Raw genomic sequence first — 20,708 nt, 5'->3', positions numbered from 1 at the left:
CACTGTAGATTGTCGTGGAACTTCAGGTTAGCGGCAGTTTACGACAATTTGCAGGCTTCGCCGAAAACTCCCGTAAATTGTCAGAAATTGACGTGGACTTTCTAAGGCAGTGTTCCCCCCATGCCTCCCCCCCATGGAATTCTAGGGGAGCCTTTAACATGTAAATGAACATGCTGTGAGCTATACAAATGCAAATCAGGGTTGCAGGGGGGGTTTTACTCCAAGTGACATTTTTCTAAAAGGTAAGAAAATCTCTGATACAAAGAGATCAGGCTCAGTATAGCCTCTTACATTTTAGCTTGAATTGATTTATTTAATTAAAGTATAGAGACCAAAACAGATCTTTAGCTGAAAGAGCAATACATTTAGGGCAGTAATTATAAAAAAAAAAAAAAAATTGCATTTAAGATAAAAAATAAAATGTTGTCTGTCAATATGCTCAATTCACAATAACTTAAGTGGAAAAGTTTCAAGAAATGAGTCTGAGATGATTCACTTTATAACATGGCGCATTATCCTGTTGGAAGTAGCCATCAGAAGATTGGTACACTGTGGTCATAAGGTCCGGCCAGGTCAAGATCCGCAATTGCAATCGCACCAAACAGGAAAAAGAACATCGACAAATTCCGGTTCGTCAAATTAAAATATAGCAGCAACAGATCGGTGACTAGAAATTATAGCGCAATTCTTATATATATAAAAAAAAAAAAAACTAACACCGTTTATTTAAATGATTGGATCCAAACTATTGGTTATTCGCCAACGAGGAAGCAGATTTCTCATCTCCATCAAAATATTTATTTTATAACGAGGGACTTAAACTTTAATCAAATCCATTCAAAAGAAACTTCTTATTACAGGAATGAAAAGAGATGTTTGGGAGAAGAGAACAAGTTCATTCAAAAAAAGCAGTTTTGAATTATCCTTATCCCCGTTAAAAAAATCTACAAAAATATAAATATATATTTGGGCAGAAACTGAACATATGCTGGATGATGGTGGGATTTTTTTAATATGTCATATTAAATTAAGCGCTCACAGGGTTCATACAGGAATGAGTGACTCTAATTTAATGCTATTTGAAATGATTTTAATGCCATCAACAAGAACCATGTACACAAGTTATTAGTGTACATGAAATATGAAGGAGCTGCAAGCACAGATCCATGACTCCTGTATGTATGTAAACACACACACACACATATATACGTATATATATATCCTCTAGCTTTTTCTCCGCCTGGAGCAATATAATATATCTGACGAAATTGTTTTTATAAGCATTTTTTATTAAAGAATTATAAATACTTCGATAAACATATTTAAATAATTTTAGTGCCAATTAAGGCCTTAATTTAAAAAAAATGAATGATTTTTAAATTATTTTTATTGATCCGCGGAAACCCTGGTTCATCTCGCGCATGCTCCCTACGATCTCCAAGAAACTCAGAGCGGCACGGTGTGCAGCCACAGTGGAGGATGTATGCTTTGCTTTGTGCAGGCGGTCTGGAGCGTCTGAATTTCGGGGTAAAACTCCTCTTGGACGCGATGGCGACTCTGCATCGAACAAGACGAACTCAAAGAAGAGATGCTAGCGGTAAATATATGTTCGATTACTGCCTGCTAGGCTAAAAGCAGCCTAGCCTAAGCTACGGCTAATAGCAGCCTAGCCTAAAGCTACTGCTAATAGTAGCCTTGCAAGAACAAGCTTTATTAAAGTGTATTTTTTTTGATTCACAGGTAGCAGTACGCCGTCTTCACAACTCGGAGACTAATTGCAGGCGCTATGAACCGGAGCAAGGGTAAGATTTAAAGAATATGCTTTCATTCTGCGGTAAAAGGCAATGGATACGGATAGATACCGATCATAGCTGTACATTTTGTTTTCACAGACTACTGTCGCCTCACAATGAGGCGGTGACCTCCTATTTGCTCGGAGCCATATAAGCAAGTCCAGATTTGCACGATGTTGATAAAGACGACATTGTGTGTAAGTGACTTGTTTTAATGTTTTCTCCTTCCTTGTTACTGTGACTTGCGTTTGATTTTTTATTCATATCACTCTGTAAGACGTATTTTCAGACGGTACGCAGGAGCTTCAGATATACGCAGCCAGCCAACACGCTGCGTGCGGAGGCAATCTGCTCGGAGTCGGGCCAGAAGAAAGAGGGTAAGACTTTATTTGGTGACTATTTTTCAGGTGCATTGATAGATGTGTTGTGTCCATACGCAGTGCGCTGATTCATTGTTTTTTTTTTCAGCTGCTGAAAGCGAGGCAGTGTGCTAGCAGATGAGGAAGTGGAACTCTGGAAGTCCGCCGTCGTCGGCGGTGTCTCTGGATGGATTGTACGGTCGCCGCCATTTCGTAGGCCGGATCTCACTGAACTCTGTGTTAAGCTGCAGTCCCGGTTAGAAGCGATGCCGAAGTACAGGGCTGCGCACAGTAGGCGTCTGCACATCGGACCTGCCTCGGAGGGAATGCTGCCAGTTACCTCCAACCCCGAGGAAGCAAACGGACCGTTCACGGACTTTTAATTTTTAGAAACGCATGTGTTTGGATACGCGTTGTATATAGTTGTGTGTGTTTTAATTAAGCTCTTTCTTTGCATAAACAGCTTCCTGGCAAATGTTCATTTCCTGTATAAATTCATTCATGTCCTTGATGGTAGCATAATAATTGTGTAGTAGTGTAGGATAACATAAATACACACCATATGAATGAATAAATATATGAATGAATAAATAAATATATATATATATATATATGAATAAATATATATATGTAAATTTATATGTAAATATATATATATCCCAACCAATCACGAGCGACTTTACTTGTTTAAAAAGAAGTGGTTCCGTCCAATACTCAGTAAGAAAATTAAAGCCTGGCGTGGCCACGTGTGGTTTTGCTGCCAATCACGAGCGATTTCATTTGTTTGAGAATAGTGGTTTCAGCCAATACTGAGTAGGTTATTCAAGCCAGACCTGGCCAGCCGCGCGGGTTTGCTGCATTCATATGCTAATTAGGGCCATTAGTACAGCTGATCGCTCTTCACATACGTCAGAGTCCGTTTCCGACAATTTGTGGCACGACAAAGGCGGACAAGCACGGGTTGCAAATTGTCGGAAACTGACGAAAATCAGCCAGATCTGCGGGAGTTTACGGGGGTTTACGGGGACGAAAATCTCACTTTTCATGCAGTGGGAGTGACCACTGTCACTCCCACTCCCACTTTCCAATTGCTGGCACAGCCAAAAGTTCAAATGGCAATAGGGTGTCACTATTCCTGATTGGCTAACAAACTTGTGTGACCTTTAACCCATAGAGAATCAAAGTTCACAACAAAGACAATGGACCCAACACTTTAGGTATTGCACTATTCTACTAAGGGTAGGGTCTTCATTAGAGAACATCTAAACACTATATAAAAATATATAAACAATTGAAACAGACTTCCCCATATTTGATAAGCCTGTATAAAACCAGAGTTTAACCTTTTTTTTTTAAATCAACACAGAAATAAATCCTTTTTGAACTTTAACTTGATTAGCTTAAAGATGCTACTGTGAGATGACAAGTACCTCTGTTGTCCTCCATATCTTCATCTCGGGAGAGTTCTGACAGAGGATCCACAGGTGCCTGAAGCACCGCCACGCTGTTCTGGTTAATTATCTTCAGCTTTAGCTTTGGTTTAGGTTTCCGTCTTCGTGACGCGGCAGCGGACAAGCTCTGGAGCTGACAAAGTCCTGACTCTGTCAGACAAACGCCATCCTGGGTGTAGGTCCTAGATAGATCTAAAAAGACAAAAATCTAAATGGGTCAAGAGCTGCAAAAATAAGCATGAGACTAGAGAAAAATATTCATGCTCCGTTTAGCATCAATCACCTGCGAATGCTTTAAACATACCGAACTCCCTAGCTTTGGAAAAAGTCTGTGTAACAAGCAGTGGCTCAGTGATCTCTCTGGTCTTTGTAAAAACTGCAGCAACAACAAATACACAAAAGCAAGTCCATTAATGAAAGAAAACATTCAGTAAATCTATGAAATAAACACAAATGTAATTTAATAGACATTGCAGTAAATCAAAGGGCTTCTACCTTTAGAAGTTTTGAATGTGCGGCACATTGTGCAGTCAAAGCTGCTCTCTGCAGCCTTTTCAACATCATCTTCTGAATGAAGATTCTGACAAGAGGCATGAAACCATCTGTGGAGGGGAGAATAAGTTCAGATAGATTCCAGAGAATTTTTAAAGACTAGTCTTCTATTCCATGACAGTAGTGCGAGAGCACCACAGACCTGTCACACTGGCGGCACTGCACAATGATGGTGCCTTCAGTGTAGTCCACAAGGCAGACTGGGCATGCTGTAAGGCTGGCACAGGGAGCACACTGGGTGTAATTATTCTGCCAGTCACACCTCAGTCCAGGAGTTGTTGCACCGCAGTGGGTGCAAGAAACACACCTGCAAGAGAAAGGGGAAAACGAAAGCATATATAAACAACTGTGCTGCTAAAACAAGGCATTTGTTTTGAATTAAACGCATTACAATAAAGATCCTAATTTAACAAGGACTGAAGCTCTAGATATTGAAATGTTATTCTGAAAGGCACGACACCAGTTCAAATGTAATTTAAAAGATTTACTGCTTAAAGCCCATTTGAATGAGATGATCAAAGAGTTACTCACCACTTGCACTTCCAGCTGTCCTTGGGAACATTCTGCAGAGGAGGGTCCAGGCAGTATGTGTGATAGCTGATGTCGCAGTCATCACACAGCAACAAGCGGCCAGGATCTGTGGCTTGCCCACAAGCTTCGCACACCGTGCACTCCAGACACCGCCAGCCTTTACTGAGCACCACCTTGGTGATCTTTGGAGAGTAAAGCAGAAACAGTGAAGGCATGTTCACTTCCTGTACTAAAAACTTTCAGCCAAGATCATTTTCAGTCAGGAATTGCCAAAAAAAATTTCTACCACAGAATGAAGAAGGGTGGAGGAAGAAAAAACAAAGAAAACACTAAAGGAAATAAGGAACGAAAGAAAGAAACAAGTAAGTAAGGAAGGAAAGAAGAACAGAGAGGGAAGGAAGGAAGGAAGGAAGGAAGGAAGGAAGGAAGGAAGGAAGGAAGGAAGGAAGGAAGGAAGGAAGGAAGGAAGGAAGGAAGGAAGGAAGGAAGGAAGGAAGGAAGGAAGGAAGGAAGGAAGGAAGGAAGGAAGGAAGGAAGGAAGGAAGGAAATGTAAAGCGTAAAACACCGATTAAACATTTAGAAAATGGGATATCGATCGATGCTGTACCTTTAGGCCGACACAGAAGGGATGGTAGCACTGGCCACACTGTACACAGGCCAAAAGACGTCCCTCTGCTCCAAGACCGAAACTCCCACACACAACACACATGTCCTAACAGGAAGGCAGAGATGAGTAAACCGTTTACAGAGCAATGGCCTGGTTGAGTCAGGAACTTTCAATGGTTAGTCTAAAACAAGGCTCCAATTTTATAAATAAAAAAAATAATAAAAAAAAATGCTGATGATCCCATCAGCAGCTGATGATGCTGATGGGAATTAATGGGAGGCCAAATTTCTAAGCAGTCATTTAATAACAATATATATATATGCATTGAAATCCAATGTTTGTCATTTTAAATTGAAATCAGAATGAGCACAAACACATGGTCCAAACCTGTTTCAGTGTGAAACTGTCATTGCTGGAGAAAATCACAACAGTGTTGTGCATCGCAGTTTCCTCCTCCTCCTTGAGTGGGTACTGCGTCTCTATTGTAGTGATCTGCTACAAAATGGAAAAAATGTACACAAACAGATTTAACGTGAAAGTTGGACCACAAAGTCTCTCACATTATCTTTTTTTTTTTCTTTAAACGAGAGCATCAGAATGTAGTGCAGTGTTAAACCTTTGATTTGAACATGACAAGTGCTAATAAAAGAGCCATCCGGCAAAGCTCATACCCCAGGGTTGATGCTGGGACTCACTCCATTCTTCCCTCTGGCTCTGCCCCGCCCAGCTCTGCCTGACAGGCCTGCACCTCTTGGCCTCCTCCTACCAGGAAAGCCTGATCCTCGACCCTGCAGAGGAAAAAACAAAACGTAACTTAATGATCAATTTAGACAAACCGTGCTATCACAATTCATCATCATACAAGCTCAAATAAACCTAAGCCTGGTCTGATTGCAGAAGTTTCCTTTCTTACAAACACATTGTTAATTATGGGCTCATGATGCCCAGTTAGTTTAGCTAAATAAACAACTCCTAAGTAAGAGCTCTCTTCTGTTGAGGAGTTGCTAAACATTTTTATTGATTCACCTCACAGACCCATTTCTACCACTTCCAAAGAGGAATATATATTGTTGAGGTTTTGAAAGAAAGACAGGAGGGAAAATGTACTGTCAATAAGGACATTATCATAATCACAAAGGAGTAACTGCACCCCGGGTGCATATTTGTGTTCTTCATGCAAGTATTACAGATGTAACCAGGGGACATGGACAGTGATACACATACTGTAAATGTGATTGTAATAGAATAAAAGACAGGAAAACATTCTTTTATAGCAGGTCATTCTGTTAACTCCATTTTTAATACTGATATTCCATGTTTCCAAGTATGCAGACATCATTCTAATGTCTAATGCTGTGTGTTTCAGCTGCAAAATATTTAATAGAGCTGTGCAATGTGTCAAATGTATAGTTCCAACACATTTTTTTTCCCATGTAAAAAATAAATAACATCGATGCTGTAGAACTCAAGTTTGCAGAGTTCTAAGCCCTCTAGGGCCATTTCTTTAACATATCACACTAATGTTCTTTATGATAGATGCCTCTACATTTTTTAGGCTTTATACATGGAAGCAGGAAAAAACAAAGAAATAAAGAGGAAGAAGGATGCAGAGAAGAAATGTAAGTGAAGTAATGTAATGGAGGGAAACTAAGGGAGAAAAAGAAAGGAGGAACTGAGATAGGTTGAAAATACATTTTTTTCTATGCTTTTCTTATGCAGGTCTGAAAATGAATGAAAGCAAATTCCATGCTTTTCCAGGATATGCAGGAAGCGTACAATCCCTGTAAATGTAAAAACACAACCAAACCCAATGCCTTCATACGATACATGGCAAGTTATTATATATCAAACATTATGCATAGAAGTTTTACATGTCAAATGTCTGGCAAAAAGGATGGAGTCACTGTTTTACCCACTGTTGGTGTGAGGGATTGCTTTTGAGTCAATGAGTCGATGCAACAACTGGTTTTCCTTAGACAGGCGTTTTACATATAAACTTAATTCAATTGTTTTAATAGAGGTTGATATAGATTTTAGTGACAGGGATGCCAACCTCTACATGGGAGTGGTGGGAAGTTTGTTGTGATGGACAATGAGGAGAAAAGTTTGAAAAACTGTGTAACTATGTAGCCATACTACTGAGCCATCAGTAATAGGCAACCTAAGCTGCTGGAGCTACTGAGTCATCTGATGGAAAAGCTCTTACATACCAATAAAGAGTAGAAGCAAAAGCAATGCTGATAGTAAATCTGAAAGGTGGACATTTTTGTGTTCCTAGTAGGGCTTGAAAATCTGATCTCTAATTCTTTTCTACCGAATCCGCCAAATGTATTTATTTTCAATCATCCCCTCTGGAAGGTGACCTTAATTCTAAGGGGAAGAAAATTCACACAATGATCTAATTGATCAGTTATGAGTAAGCTTCTAAGAGCAGAAAGTGATAAAAAGACGTCACAGAGCTATGGAAGCCCAAGGAGTGGATTGGAGAAAAAAACACATTCTAGTTGTGTCAAACATTAAAGCTCCATAAACAAAAGATTCGATTCTTCGATAAAACGGATTAAACGCTCATCCCTTAGCTCCTACCGGTACATTTCAACTGACAGACCCGGAACAGATCTCAAGAACAGCTCTTTATCATTTGCAAAATATTGTTTCACACAGAAAACTCTGTGTCTTTAAACCAAAAAATCTCAACATTGTGTTCACAAAATAAAATATAGAACACTGTTACTGTTATTGATTTAAGGTGACCATATACCATATGAAGGACATATTGGCCATGTTTTCTCAGACTTACAGACAAGCGGGAAACGAAAACACTATCACCTTGCTGACTAACAAACATGTTAGCATAAAACCGTAGCCATGTCTGTTTCAGAAACTAAACTAGCTCTCTTGTTTTAATCACCTTCTGCTCTTCCATTAATGAAATTGCATCACCGGGGACCCCTGGGGTAGGTAAAATGTCGCCTAATTCCGTCATTTTCCTACAATGTGTTACTGACCCTCTTGAACAACTCACATCTTTGTCAGTGAAACTGAATGCTTCCACATCTCTTCCTTCATGGTGCCCATCTACATTAAGATCCAAAATTCTGAGATTAAATTCAGAATTCTAAGATTAATGTCAGAATTCTGATCCCCCCCCCCCCCCCCCCCGATATTAATCTGAAATAAAATTTTAAAAATCAGTTAACTTTTTTCTTTTTTCAGTAAAGCCATATCAGAAAAGTCAAATCACCACTACTGAAAAAAATTATTTAGCAATTTATATTGATATTGAATCATCGTCCAGCCCTAAAACATTACACCGTAGTTATAAAAACACTGCCCTGCTTCAGCTGTTGCTGTACTCTGAATGGCAGCTGGATGAAAGGAGACTCCTGTGCTTTTACCAAACTTATGAGAAAAGTAGCCTGTTAGAAACATTCTACCTGTTGTAAATGGTGATTCAAAGAATCCAAAATGATACTTGGCAAGCTCAGAGTTGCCAACAATAGACTGGCTAGCTGATCAGAAGCTAATATAATCATGTAATACTGATGTTAAATAGAAAATCTAGAACATGGTTCCTCAATTCTGCTGATTGAGGTCCAGTGTGCTGCACTTTTTAGATATCCCACTGCTTCCACACCTAAATCAAATGGCTAAATGACCTCCTCACCGTGCAGTCAGGTTCTCCAGCATCCTAATAATGACTTGATTGGCTGTGTTAAAGCGGAGGCACATCTAAAGAGGTGCAGGTAACCAGAGCTTGAAGAACAATGGTCTAGAACATTTTAAAAACCTAGTTATTTTTATCAGCACAATGACACTGGGGTATTTCTTTACTTAAAAACCTGAGTAAATATTTTAGCCTATAGTTGTTACCTTGGTTACCAGCTTCTGAAGAGTCCCTGTTTATTTCTTAAATGCATATCGCTCTTCACACTTTCCTAAACAAGAGCTACCAGAAACACCACGGTGCAGAGTTAACAAAGGGCAGCTTGAACTCACACATTCAAGTGATTTCATAGCATTTTGTGCATTGAGGATTTTATAAGAACTTGGCTCACTCAGTTCAGTTCCAAAAATCAAAAATATGTTACTCTCTTCCTCGTACATTTTTTTTATTTTTATTTTTTAGCAAACACTGTTTCTGAACCCGTTTTAAAGTAATTAGGTCATTAAATACTGATTTTTGGATATAGTACAGACGAGTGAAGCCCAGAAACACTCAAAGAGTGAATATTACAATAAAAAGGTCAGAGAGAGCAACTTCTGCCCTGCCACTGTATTTATTTACCACTCTGACGCTCCAACCGGGGCTGCCATAAGACTGCCTGGTCCTTGGGTCCCAACCCTCTGGCTGGTCTGGTGACCAGGAAAAGGGTGAGCACACACTGCTATGGGGGCTCCATGCACCCTAAGGTAAGGAGGGATGGGTGAGAGAGAGTGAGAGAGAGAGGAGGGAGGGAGGGAGGAGGGCGACAAAATGCAGCAACTTAAAAACAAAGCCGGCAAAGAAACCCAAAAACATACAGAGAAGGATGTTAAAGAAATGTGGTGAGGTTCTCATGTACTCATTGGAGAAAAACTCAACACGCAGTCATCTAAGGAAGGAACTGAAAAGCTGAGGCGTCTACAAGTTAAGTATCATAATGTGTTAAAGCTATTCCTTGTTTTTCATGCACCTAGTTAGAGAGCAAACGTGTTAGTGGCAGTTTAAACAGAAGTATTCATTTACATTAGCACGGCATTATAAAGTTGAGAAGGGTGGAAAATAAACTTGTTACATCTTGTTATAGCGATCATATGTTTGGCATGCTGACAAACAAGTAGCTGCATATCATACAACAAACATCAGTGCATTAGCCATGCTCCGCTAAAGAGTCTGATTTATGCTTTTTGGAAAATATTTTCCCACTCTGGGAGCACTAAATTAATTTGAGCACTGTAATGCTTATTTAAGAGTTCTGATATACTACCTCTAGAAAAAAAAATCAATTTATTTAACTGAACTAGCTCACTCACTCTAGCTTCATTTATTATATATTGTAGCCAAAGGCACAAATCAATTCCAAATATTTTCTGGGAAGCTCCACATTCGGTTTGAGGCAGACTCAGCACACCAATATTTTATTTTATTTTTTTTAATATGAAGTTTCAGTGCATAGATAATATTTATAATATTATCTATGCCATAAGAGCGATTATTACTAATATTCGTGACTAAATTAATGTTTATCCCCATTCTAATAAGAAAACGATGCATGTTTATGTTGTGATAATGAGATGAATAGAAAAACAGGTGATGATGATGATGATAATTGAGGTGGTACCAGTAGGGAATGTTAGCAAAATATTTTCAATCCACAAAACCTGCATCTCCACAGAATCTCCTCAAAATCAAACCATAACGCTGAGTTGAAAACAAACCTAACAGACACTTTCCTGCTTTGGTTGTGTACGGCACTGCAAGGTGTAGTTTGGTCTGAAGATCGTATTCCAAGCCTGAAAGCTACTTCAACAAGTTTCAAAGAGGATTGAATGCTGGTAACACACAAAGACTTGGCATACAAGTTGGGCGCACCAATTATTGCACTAAACTATCTGGACTGTAACCGAGAACCAGGCAGAGGGAGGCCTGGACATCCTGACATTTGGAGTCATACCTGTTTCACCCGAGGCCTCCCAGGAGAAAACTTTCTCTTTGTGATGGCTGGTTTTCCCATGCCAATCTTCGGCGTGAAGGGTATGAGGTTTGCTGTTGGGATTATACTGCTGTGGTCAGTCAGTGTGGGCAGGATCTGGGTCTGTGATGGATCTCTGAGGGGCGTCCCTCTGGCCAGAGGAGAAGAGCATGAAGGAGAGGAGACCATTTCAGCCAGTCTTTCCACAGCTGTTTTGTTGGTTTTCTCCCCTAAAGACAACCCAGAAAGTAACACATTGGGCTTGCTGTCCAGTGTAGAGTTCATATCTTCTAATTTACTAGAAGTTGAGGGCTTAACAGTCTCCGCCAAGTTCATGTGAAATAAACCCTCATTCATCTCCTGGTTAGGTTGTTTAGGAGCAGTTTCCAAGAAAGAGGCCCTGACTACATCCATACTGGAGGTTTGGTGCAGTGTGACTTCCATTGGTTGTTCCACAGAAGTTACTGATGCAGTACTTGGTTCTTTGGTGGTTGAGATGATGGCCTTGAAATCCTTTGTGCTGGGGTCGACCATGCCCTGCTCAGGGCAGGCCTCTGTATTTGCCGGTCGGATTAGCGATGTGACATCCTGCATCTGGAGTTCATCATTGGGCACCAAGGCAGGAAAGGGTTCCTGGCTCGGAGATGACAAAGACACAGAAATTTCTGGAGATGTGAGGTGGGATCTAGCTGCTGGTTTTGTTTCTGTAAAAGAGCAAACAAAGGTTTTATTCAACAGTATTTACAGACATAATAAGAGTGTAAAGTTTTACGAAACTTGTGATAAATTATATGGGCATAGAAAGCAAAAAATCGAAAGACATACATTTGTAACCTTGTTAAAACATTCAGGATCTTAATTGGGCACAGTTCTGCAGAGTTTTAGTCCTTTAAAATGGCCTAATATCAACAACCCCTAACTAAATTATTGGTTACAATGAAAGGCAACAGGTAGGTGATAGCCTACCATAAAGCGTCCATTTTGCACAATTCTGACATAGCTAAGAATGCTGTCTTTTATTTAATGTTACAACCTTTAAATTAGTGGTGTTCCTTGTTTCAGATGACATAATAAGTGGACCTGTACAAACCTGGGTTGAATTCTGCTGGAAACGTGTGGTTGGAGGGTTCAGGACTCTGCACCCCAACAGCATCCGCTCTTCCTTCAGCTTCTAAAGAGAGGAGCAAACTTTCATTAGCAGCAATTCAGTGACATCATAAGTGTGCTCTAAGGATGAACTAAGAAATCGTCCCATGAAAGGAATCGTTTGAAGCCTTCGTTGATTGTGTGTGACTATCCGAAACAGATCATCTTCCGGTCAGTGAATGCAACATAAGCAAGAGCTACCGAGCCTCACTGACGACACTCTGATGTAGAAGTTTGATGGTAGATAAAAAGGAACTTTTAAAATGTTGAGTATGTAAACATTTCAGGAAATCCTGCTCATCTCCAGAGCTGTGCGTCTTCAAGTTATCCCAAAAGAAGGAAAAGTGGTTTGTTGTTTCCTGTAGATTTCCAAGAAAAATAGAAAAAGCTAAAATCGGTTTCAGTTCTTAGAAATCTACCACAAAAAATCTGATCGGTGTATCAGGACAGATATTGTAAGTTTGAAAAGATGTATAAGGAATTGGAAAACAGCTTCAATAACCTAAAGTAAATAATAAAAAATTTAATAATTGGTTATTGATAAAAACATAAATGGTTCCACTGGTTACTTTTGGGATAAAAACCAGTCAGAATCCACTTTGAAATAAAATAGTAATACTTTTAGGCTATTTTTCATCTTATAAACAACCAAACCAGTGCCTACAATCGTCTCACTCTAGGTTTTTTTTCTCTAAGCATCCCATTTCTGCTTTGTTTAAAAGCAATCAATTCCTTTAACTTGAGCTGTGTGAATAGAACCAGTCATCCCTGGCTATCAGGAATCCACACATCGAGCCAATATTCTGCTACACAGCATCTGATGGTACAGACAGCCCAGTCTTAAGGAGGCGCCCACTATTTCAATCCACAAGTTCCCATGTCACACTGATCCTGACACACGCATGCACCTGCTACGCATCAATGCCAGGGAAGAGAGTAACCATGGTAACCAACATCCCAGGGTCTGTGTGCTCTGGGCTCATGACTGTGCAGCTTGCAGGTGCTCATCCGGTGCTCATGCCGGAAAGTAAATTAGGAAGATGGGCCTACAACCATCTCTTAGCATCAGCTATTGACGAAGTCGAGCACACATTCACATTCATCAGAATGGACTGGTTCTGACAATCTCTCATCTTGCTGAAAAAACAAAACTAAATAGTTCAGATGGTTACATAACTCTGCCTCTCATAAAGGCCCCAAGTAAGGACTACCGTACCTTGTAAACACAGGACAGACTTCAGAGCATCTATTAAACACTGAACTGTGCTGAAATCAAGATTTTAATTAAGGTACCCATCTGCGTGATTACCAGTTGAGCTGTGGCTCTGATTTTAGAGGGACTTCATATTAAATTTTACCTTTAAAAAATTAGCTAACCTTTGAAAGATAATCAGAACCATACATTACCGATGCCAAAACTATAGCATTTAAAAAAGAAAAGACAGAGACTATTAATATCTCAGTTATTTTCTAATTATTCTATAGTTTCTTAGGTGTTAATGCAATGACTTGTATAACATTCAGAAAGCCAGACGGTATCTAAAGTATATTACTGTCGGTTGCTTTCAAACGGTAAAGGTGAAAATCGAAAATCAAAATATGCAACCCAGCACTCTGTGACATCAGGGTGGAGTCTGACCTGCTGGTATTTAGCTGCTGTGTTCTTTTCCACAATAACCTTCAGGAAGCTGATTAATATACAATAACATTTAGACCAACAAGAACCTAAGAGAGCTTCACCATACAGCAAATGGCACCAATTAACCACACCACATCAAGGTTTCAACATCGCAATTGCAACTGTTTTTAAGCAATATTTGCTAAATTGGCAGGTGTTGGACACTCTGCCCTTCAAGCTACATGTATGTACAGTCAGTTGCATATACTTTTTACAGCCGCTGATACTGATAGCCAACAGTAAAGGTAGCATCTGGTATGCTAAAGCTTAGGGAAAGAGGTGAAGAGATTATGAAAAAAAAAAAGCATAATCGCTTTAATATTCAGAAGCAATACTACAAATAATTTTCTCATTGCCTCCCCCAAAGATAGCAGCTGCAATGACATAATAACCATAGTGGAAACAATCTAGCAAACCATGTCAGGGTAACATCAAATATTGTGATGTCAGCTGCTATAATAAGCATTTTCCAGAGTCATGTTTGTCATCTATCATTAAGACACTTTCAATATTGTATCGGAATCGGTTAATATTCAAATCTGCAATATCGGTATTTTATCAGAAATTAGAAGTTGTATCAGGACAACTCTAATCTTAGACACCAGAGATCTGTGTAGCTACTGCAGGCAGATTCATCCCAACAGGCCTAATACAGCTGAAACCAGATGTTTACAAAGGCAGATGGATTATCTTTGCTTTTTTCAACAGGCATCAGGGACTTTCACACATTAAAACCCGTATGTTGGTGTTAAGCCTCATTGAAAACCTGTCTAACAATCCAGAGTATTAAAATAGCTTTTATTTATTTTTTTGTTCAAATAAGTAAAGACAGCAAGAGCAATCTCTCCAAACAACGTGATTTCGGTCCTTATTCTTTATTACCGTCAATCATGGTGCTAGCAGTTGCTAGCATTTGCCTGGTTAACTTTCACCACTCTATCCTGTGCTCCACAATAGCGGGACTACAGTACACTGCCTAAACGAAAGTCAAGCTCTCGTGTGTACCCCTTGCAAAAAAAAAAAAGGAGTTTGAAAAGGGACATACTGTGGTTTTATTTATTTCTATTTTTTCCTAAAAAATTATAAAACATAATTTTAAAGACATATTCTGAGGAATTATATGTTTAAAAGACTGGGTTACATTACTTTAACATCTAAGCTGAAATCATAATAATATTTTGCTGAATGTCAGAATAATATTAGATGATTCTGAGAGAATCTTTTTATCAAACAGGATTGTTTTACATTAATATTAAAACACTGTTTTAAAATTTGAGAAGCCCAGTGGAGGATTTTGACTTTACACGCATTTCTAGCTCTAATTTAGAATCATAGTGGTTATTTGAAGGCATGTTTAGCAAGTCTCAAATAGAAAGCTTCCTTGATTGGTGTGATGATCAAGCAAAAGTCAATAACTCGATTGTTGGAGAGAAAGTTGTGCACCTCCATAAATTTAGTTCATCCTTGAGTGCAAATATGCAGACACCTTAGGGGGCCATGTTTATCTGTTCAAACAAGTGTGCAAGCATAAACACAACGGGCCGATTCAGCTATCATGGTGTTTGCTCCGAGTCCCACAACACGTCTCCTCCATTATCACGCCCTGAACTCAATCCATTAGACGATGTGTGGGCAGAGCTGGAAGGTGCATGTGAGCAAAGCAGCCTGCAAACCAGACTCATCTGCTCTGGTTCTAACCATTCTGAGGAATGGGCCAATATTCCAACAACTATTGAGTTAGAAGGATTTTCTAAATATTTTATCCAAGTCGTACAATTTTTAAAACTGTTCTAAAGAACAGCAAAAAAAAAAAAAAAATCAAGAAAACTTCATGTTTAAAATAATAAAATAAAATATAAAATTAGCCATTTAGCATATAGCACTATTTTTGGTAATCCAAACGGATCCAGGAGAGGAAAAACCTCCTCTGATTTAATGTCACAAGAGGAGAAAAAGTGGTTTGTTTTAACATTATTGCACAAATGATGTATTTAACAGACTGCTAATGAAACAAAGCATTCATTCTATCTGACCAACAACTAAAAGTATGAAAGACACCATAACATAAGTAATACGGCAGAAAAAAATGCTGCTTTTCCAGCCAAATCTATTACAGAGATTGCAAATTACCGGATGAAGAAAAGTAGTGAGCATCTGTGCCTAGTGTGCAAAACAAGCAGGCAGGCAGTGTGAGCAGTAATGAATGAGCCAGCATTGCTTCAAGGCAGGTTAGCAGACAGGAGATCCATGATATAATCTTCATTCTCTCATCCATTCTCTGCTGTCAGTGGAGAAGTCTGTCTGCACAGAGTGGGCAGCATAGACGCCACAGGCATCTCTTGCCTACTGACCATTTCTGGGGGGAGATTCTGCACTTCATTGCCGATTGACCCCATTTAGACCATATTTTAAATGGAATGTCAAATTCAAAATGTTAATATAATTTGTACCAGTGATAATGACATGAGTTAAAGTCATTCCAATAGTAAAACTACGAAGGCATTTGTGGTTGCAAAAAATAAACATTCAGTTTCATAAAGCATTGATTATATTTTCGCTTGAATTTAAGGGCTTGGGTGGATTTAAAACAAAAAAGCAAACCGAATTTGTGAATGAAACAGTACTCTGAGGCTTTAATGTGGTTAGCCATAAGTAAATAAAAAAATACATTACCTTCAACTCATTGTTCATTGTCCCAAAATAAAAAGCAAAGTTTGTCAGATCTGTCTCAAACAAAGTTCAGGTAAAGGTTAACTTAAATTAAAGCTACTTAGTAGTTAAACTGGAAAAATACATACAAAAAATACCTAAGAATGTTTCTCAAATTAATACAGAAGACTGATCCGTCCTTCATGCTCAAAGATACTCACTTCAAACTATTGATTCAAAACAAGAGAATAACAAAGAAGAACACTGCTGTTTTAATCTGATGCTAGTGAGACACCATCTGGTCGCACGTGAACCCTCAGATGTTCCTTTGAAGACAAGGGACTGCTTCTTCTTTGAGTTGATGCATAGAACTCCCTTTTCAATTCTTTGATCTGCATGAGCAATAACTTTCACAACTTCATCAACACTACAGCTACTAAAGCACACTGATTTGGCAGGACTTTGAATTTTCTCTCTGTGGCCAGCTGTTCTCTGGATGACTTCTCAACCACTAACACTTACATTGATTTAACAAACATCCAACCCTGAGCTTGGTAACAAACTCTGAAGAAGGTCAGAAGAAGGAGTATAATTGTTTGAACCAGGACCTACCAGGCTTATGGTCTGACGTGGCCAGCTTCTCCTCCTGGACGGTAGCCTCAGCAGGCTCTGGATCAGAGTGCAATGGAACAGCAAGCAATTCCGGTTTGGGGTCATTGTGCATTTCAGAGGACAGCTGAACGGCAGGTTCAAGGTCTTTGTGCTTTTGAGCCGGCTGTAGGCCAGTCTCTGAGTCTGTGTGCATGGGGGCAGGTTGAGGACTGAGCTCTGGGCCAATGTCCATATCCTCTGCCTGCAGTGCCTGCTGTGCAGCAGGGGACCTGCAGTTGGAGCAAACATAGTCCTCCCTGGGGTGGATTTCTCCATGGCCTGAGTTCTGACGCTCACATTCCAGGTGTAGCCATCTGACAGGAGGCACACAATGATCAAACAAATATTTTCATTGCACATATGGTAAGAAAAATGTCAAACACATGATTTTATTTTGCCGTTCTTACCTTTTACAAGTCTGACAGTTTAGTAAGTCTTTGTGATGCTCAGGGTCCAGGATGCAAGAGCACATCGGACAGCAGAGAGCAGGGTCCTGGTTTTGGACACAGTTCTCACATAATAGACTGGTGTGGTGCCACTGTCCACTGGTCCGCGTTCCACACTGGATGCAAACCCTGCAGTTCTGTGGAGAAACGAACAACATGCAAAAGACATTTAGATCCAGTGCAGCAATAAAATACATTTTATTAAAACCAATCTTTTTATCATAATACACAATCTATAATTAAAATTCACCCGTTACCGAAACAACGTAGAATTAGCCTTTATTCTTTATGTCTTGATGTATACCCTTTTCATTATATGCATCCACCAAATGTCAATATCCATATTAATTCTAAGAATTTTTTGATTTGTTTCAATATTTCAGAATCTAACCTTCTTTCTAGTGTTTCATCATTATCTACACTAACATCACCTTGTTAAACACACATTTCTGCATATTGTCCAGTTTGATGCTTGGACTTACTCAGCTTATTGTTCAGGTCTTTGTTTTCATTGCCTCCTGTTTTTATTTAGTTTGAGTTGCCCTGCGTATAGAACAATAAAAACACCTGGACGTAAAAAAATGTATATAACAAAAACTTTTCATTTATTGTTGGGGAATAAAATCCAACATTTTTGAAATAATCAAAGATGTTAATGAATGTGTGAGGGTGTGCAAACAATTTAAATGTTATTTTACTTAAAACAGGGTTAACCAATATTGTCAAAAATCTGAGTTGTGATTATTTTTAACCAAAACTGTGATTGAGATCTTATTTTTTTCCTTTGCACTAACCCAAAGCTTGTAGATGTTTCACTTCAGGCTTTCAGTTTTTGAAAGCTTGCTTGCCCAGAGTTCGCTGTTGCAGGACTTTAGTATAATCTTTGTATGAAAAACTGCTTACTTCCACTTGCATGCATGAATCTGCATGCTAGCTGCAACTTTATCTTTCTGTGACAACAAACCCACTTCAAGTGTTTGACCACCACTTAAAAGCCTGAGCGGAGAAATTTAGTGCCTCTGCGATTGAAAACTATGTTTTAGTAAAATGCGACTATGTTGCAAATGCAATTAACTGACCAACTCCAATTTAAAACTTACAAAATTATCCTCAGGCATTTAATTCTGTTCAAATTTGTTTAGCATTCAGGGAAATAAAACTAAAAATAAACTTTCTCAGAAAATGTGAATACATAAATGAATAAATACAAGATTACCATTAAAACAACTCAATTCAACAAAGACGATGTCAGAGTTACATTGCACAGCATTGAAACTGGAAGGATGATTAATTTCTATTGATCAGAAAGAAAACAACCAAACCACTCAGAACAAAACTGACACCCATATGTGGACTTGCACTCAGAAGTGAGCAGCAGCGGTTCATTAGGGCTGTATTGTTCACATTTTGACATGCTCAGCTTTCTATATGTGGGGAGCTCTGTTCACCTACTGCTTCCTTCGGTATGACCTAATCCAACTGCTGCATTAAAAAAAAAAAATGCAGCTGACACAAAACAGAACACTAGTGCATGTACGCACAAGTACACTTCGAATTATCTACTGGAAGTGAAACCTTTTAAAGATCAGCAGCTCTGAGTCATTTCTTCCACAAACACCATGTGCATATCCCTTTGGGTCCAGGTCACTTTACCCAGCGACAGAGCCTAGATGAATTATTCCCCCCCCCCATCTTTGCACACACTGAACACAACATGACTCTGCAATAAAAGAGGAAAATGCAGTGCCATTGTGTAAAACCAAAATGAAATCAACCACAATAAGTTGCCATTGTGACTGAGGATCTCATGTTTTACTATTTGCATTATTAAAATATCCCAATTAGAACATTCTGTTTTTTAATTTCTATCTTTAAAGGTGCTAAGAAGTATGAGGAGGTTCCTACCATACATCTCCACCCGTTGGTAGGTAGGGAGTCAATAGCAGGTTGCAAACAAAAGGTGTGGTAGCCTTTGTCGCACATGTCACACACCAGCATTTTAGTGTCCTCTCCTGGGTTCCTAGAGACAAAAAAAGAAAGAGGTGTGGTATGATATGGTGTTACATTTGGGGCGTCTTGATCAGAATTATTTGTTATCCTAAAACAGACCCAAAGTCTTCTCTAAAAACTAAAGAGATGTCAGCTTGTGGCAGTTTTACAAAACCTGCATTCATGATGTGGTTGTGTTCCACTTTATTTGGATTTTTATGGAAAACTAAAAACAGCTGCATCAAGAAACAAATGTTAGCTGTAGATTTATGGAACAGGATTACAATAAAAACCCGCTGTTGTTTTACAAATTTGAAGTACAAGCCATGAATGCACAACTACTTAACCTTGTCAATGCAGCTGATAAAGCCAAAGACAGAACGTTAAACTAAGTAGATTCATCAGGGTCTCTAACATTGACTAAAACTGTTTAGTGGAATATTGTAAGTTTTCTTATACTGAAGCAGAGCCTTTTTTTAAATAATATTACGATCAAAGCAGTCTCTTTTTTCATTTCTCTACTATTATTCCAATTAAAAAACACCAAACTGGACATTGAATAACAACTACAGCAATGATACCTGGAGTTTTAGTGGCATTATACTATAACAATATCTTGTAATGTTGATAACCATTAAATCACATTTTCTTCCTCTTCTTCAAAATCAGACTGCTTTCCTTGTTTGTTTGTTTTTTCAGATCTAGCCTCCAAAAGTCTAAGCATCTTTGTCACTGGAATCTATACATAATGTGGACCTTCGGGCCATAAATATATCCGGGATGCAAAGACAAAACCCAAACCAAACTTCCTTTGAGGAAAAGGAATCTGGAACATAAAATACAACTATGATCAGACCAATAAAGCAAAATAAAGTTAATCTCAAAATTTTTGAATATGTTGAAGCTTTTGCATCACATACCGTTTACATCAGATTGGGTTTTCTAATTTGTAGTATTAAGGTTTTTTTTTTCTTTTTTCTTTCTCCACAAAAAAAAAAAAAAAAAAAAAAATTATTGAGTAAAGTATATTTAACCACTGAGTTTAGGACCATTTAAAGCAATTCAGCAAACATTTGAAAAATAAATAAATATATTTGAAATACTTTATAAAAAACATGTTTAGAAGCTTTCAAAGCAGAACAAAATCAAGATCATAAAACATTGGTGTATTATAAACATG

The 20,708-nt window shown here is 38.7% G+C and overlaps 1 protein-coding gene across 13 annotated transcripts in view; it reads right to left on the bottom strand.

The window, feature by feature from the left end:
• kmt2cb (lysine (K)-specific methyltransferase 2Cb) overlaps positions 1-20,708 on the bottom strand; it is a 93,173-nt gene that overhangs the window by 38,032 nt on the left and 34,433 nt on the right. For 7 of the 13 annotated variants that reach the window (XM_038303780.1, XM_038303779.1, XM_038303782.1 and 4 more), the window contains exons 10-23: positions 19,445-19,559; positions 17,501-17,676; positions 17,055-17,407; positions 12,060-12,140; positions 10,952-11,673; positions 9,583-9,702; positions 5,966-6,082; positions 5,682-5,789; positions 5,295-5,399; positions 4,687-4,868; positions 4,298-4,462; positions 4,099-4,205; positions 3,887-3,979; positions 3,583-3,795 (exon numbers count right to left, since the gene is read on the bottom strand). In XM_038303780.1, coding sequence (XP_038159708.1) covers positions 3,583-3,795; positions 3,887-3,979; positions 4,099-4,205; positions 4,298-4,462; positions 4,687-4,868; positions 5,295-5,399; positions 5,682-5,789; positions 5,966-6,082; positions 9,583-9,702; positions 10,952-11,673; positions 12,060-12,140; positions 17,055-17,407; positions 17,501-17,676; positions 19,445-19,559 — 2,657 coding nt within the window. The remainder of the gene's footprint in view (positions 1-3,582; positions 3,796-3,886; positions 3,980-4,098; positions 4,206-4,297; positions 4,463-4,686; positions 4,869-5,294; positions 5,400-5,681; positions 5,790-5,965; positions 6,083-9,582; positions 9,703-10,951; positions 11,674-12,059; positions 12,141-17,054; positions 17,408-17,500; positions 17,677-19,444; positions 19,560-20,708) is intronic. The other 6 variants (XM_038303777.1, XM_038303783.1, XM_038303778.1 and 3 more) reach the window with 6 other exon arrangements.

This window comes from Cyprinodon tularosa, unplaced genomic scaffold (assembly GCF_016077235.1).
Source record: "Cyprinodon tularosa strain WSP-4 unplaced genomic scaffold, ASM1607723v1 ctg52, whole genome shotgun sequence".
NCBI classification, from domain to species: Eukaryota; Metazoa; Chordata; class Actinopteri; order Cyprinodontiformes; family Cyprinodontidae; genus Cyprinodon; species Cyprinodon tularosa.
The sequence above is the reverse complement of the archived record's forward strand: the minus strand, read 5'-3'. Positions and strand labels throughout refer to the sequence as shown.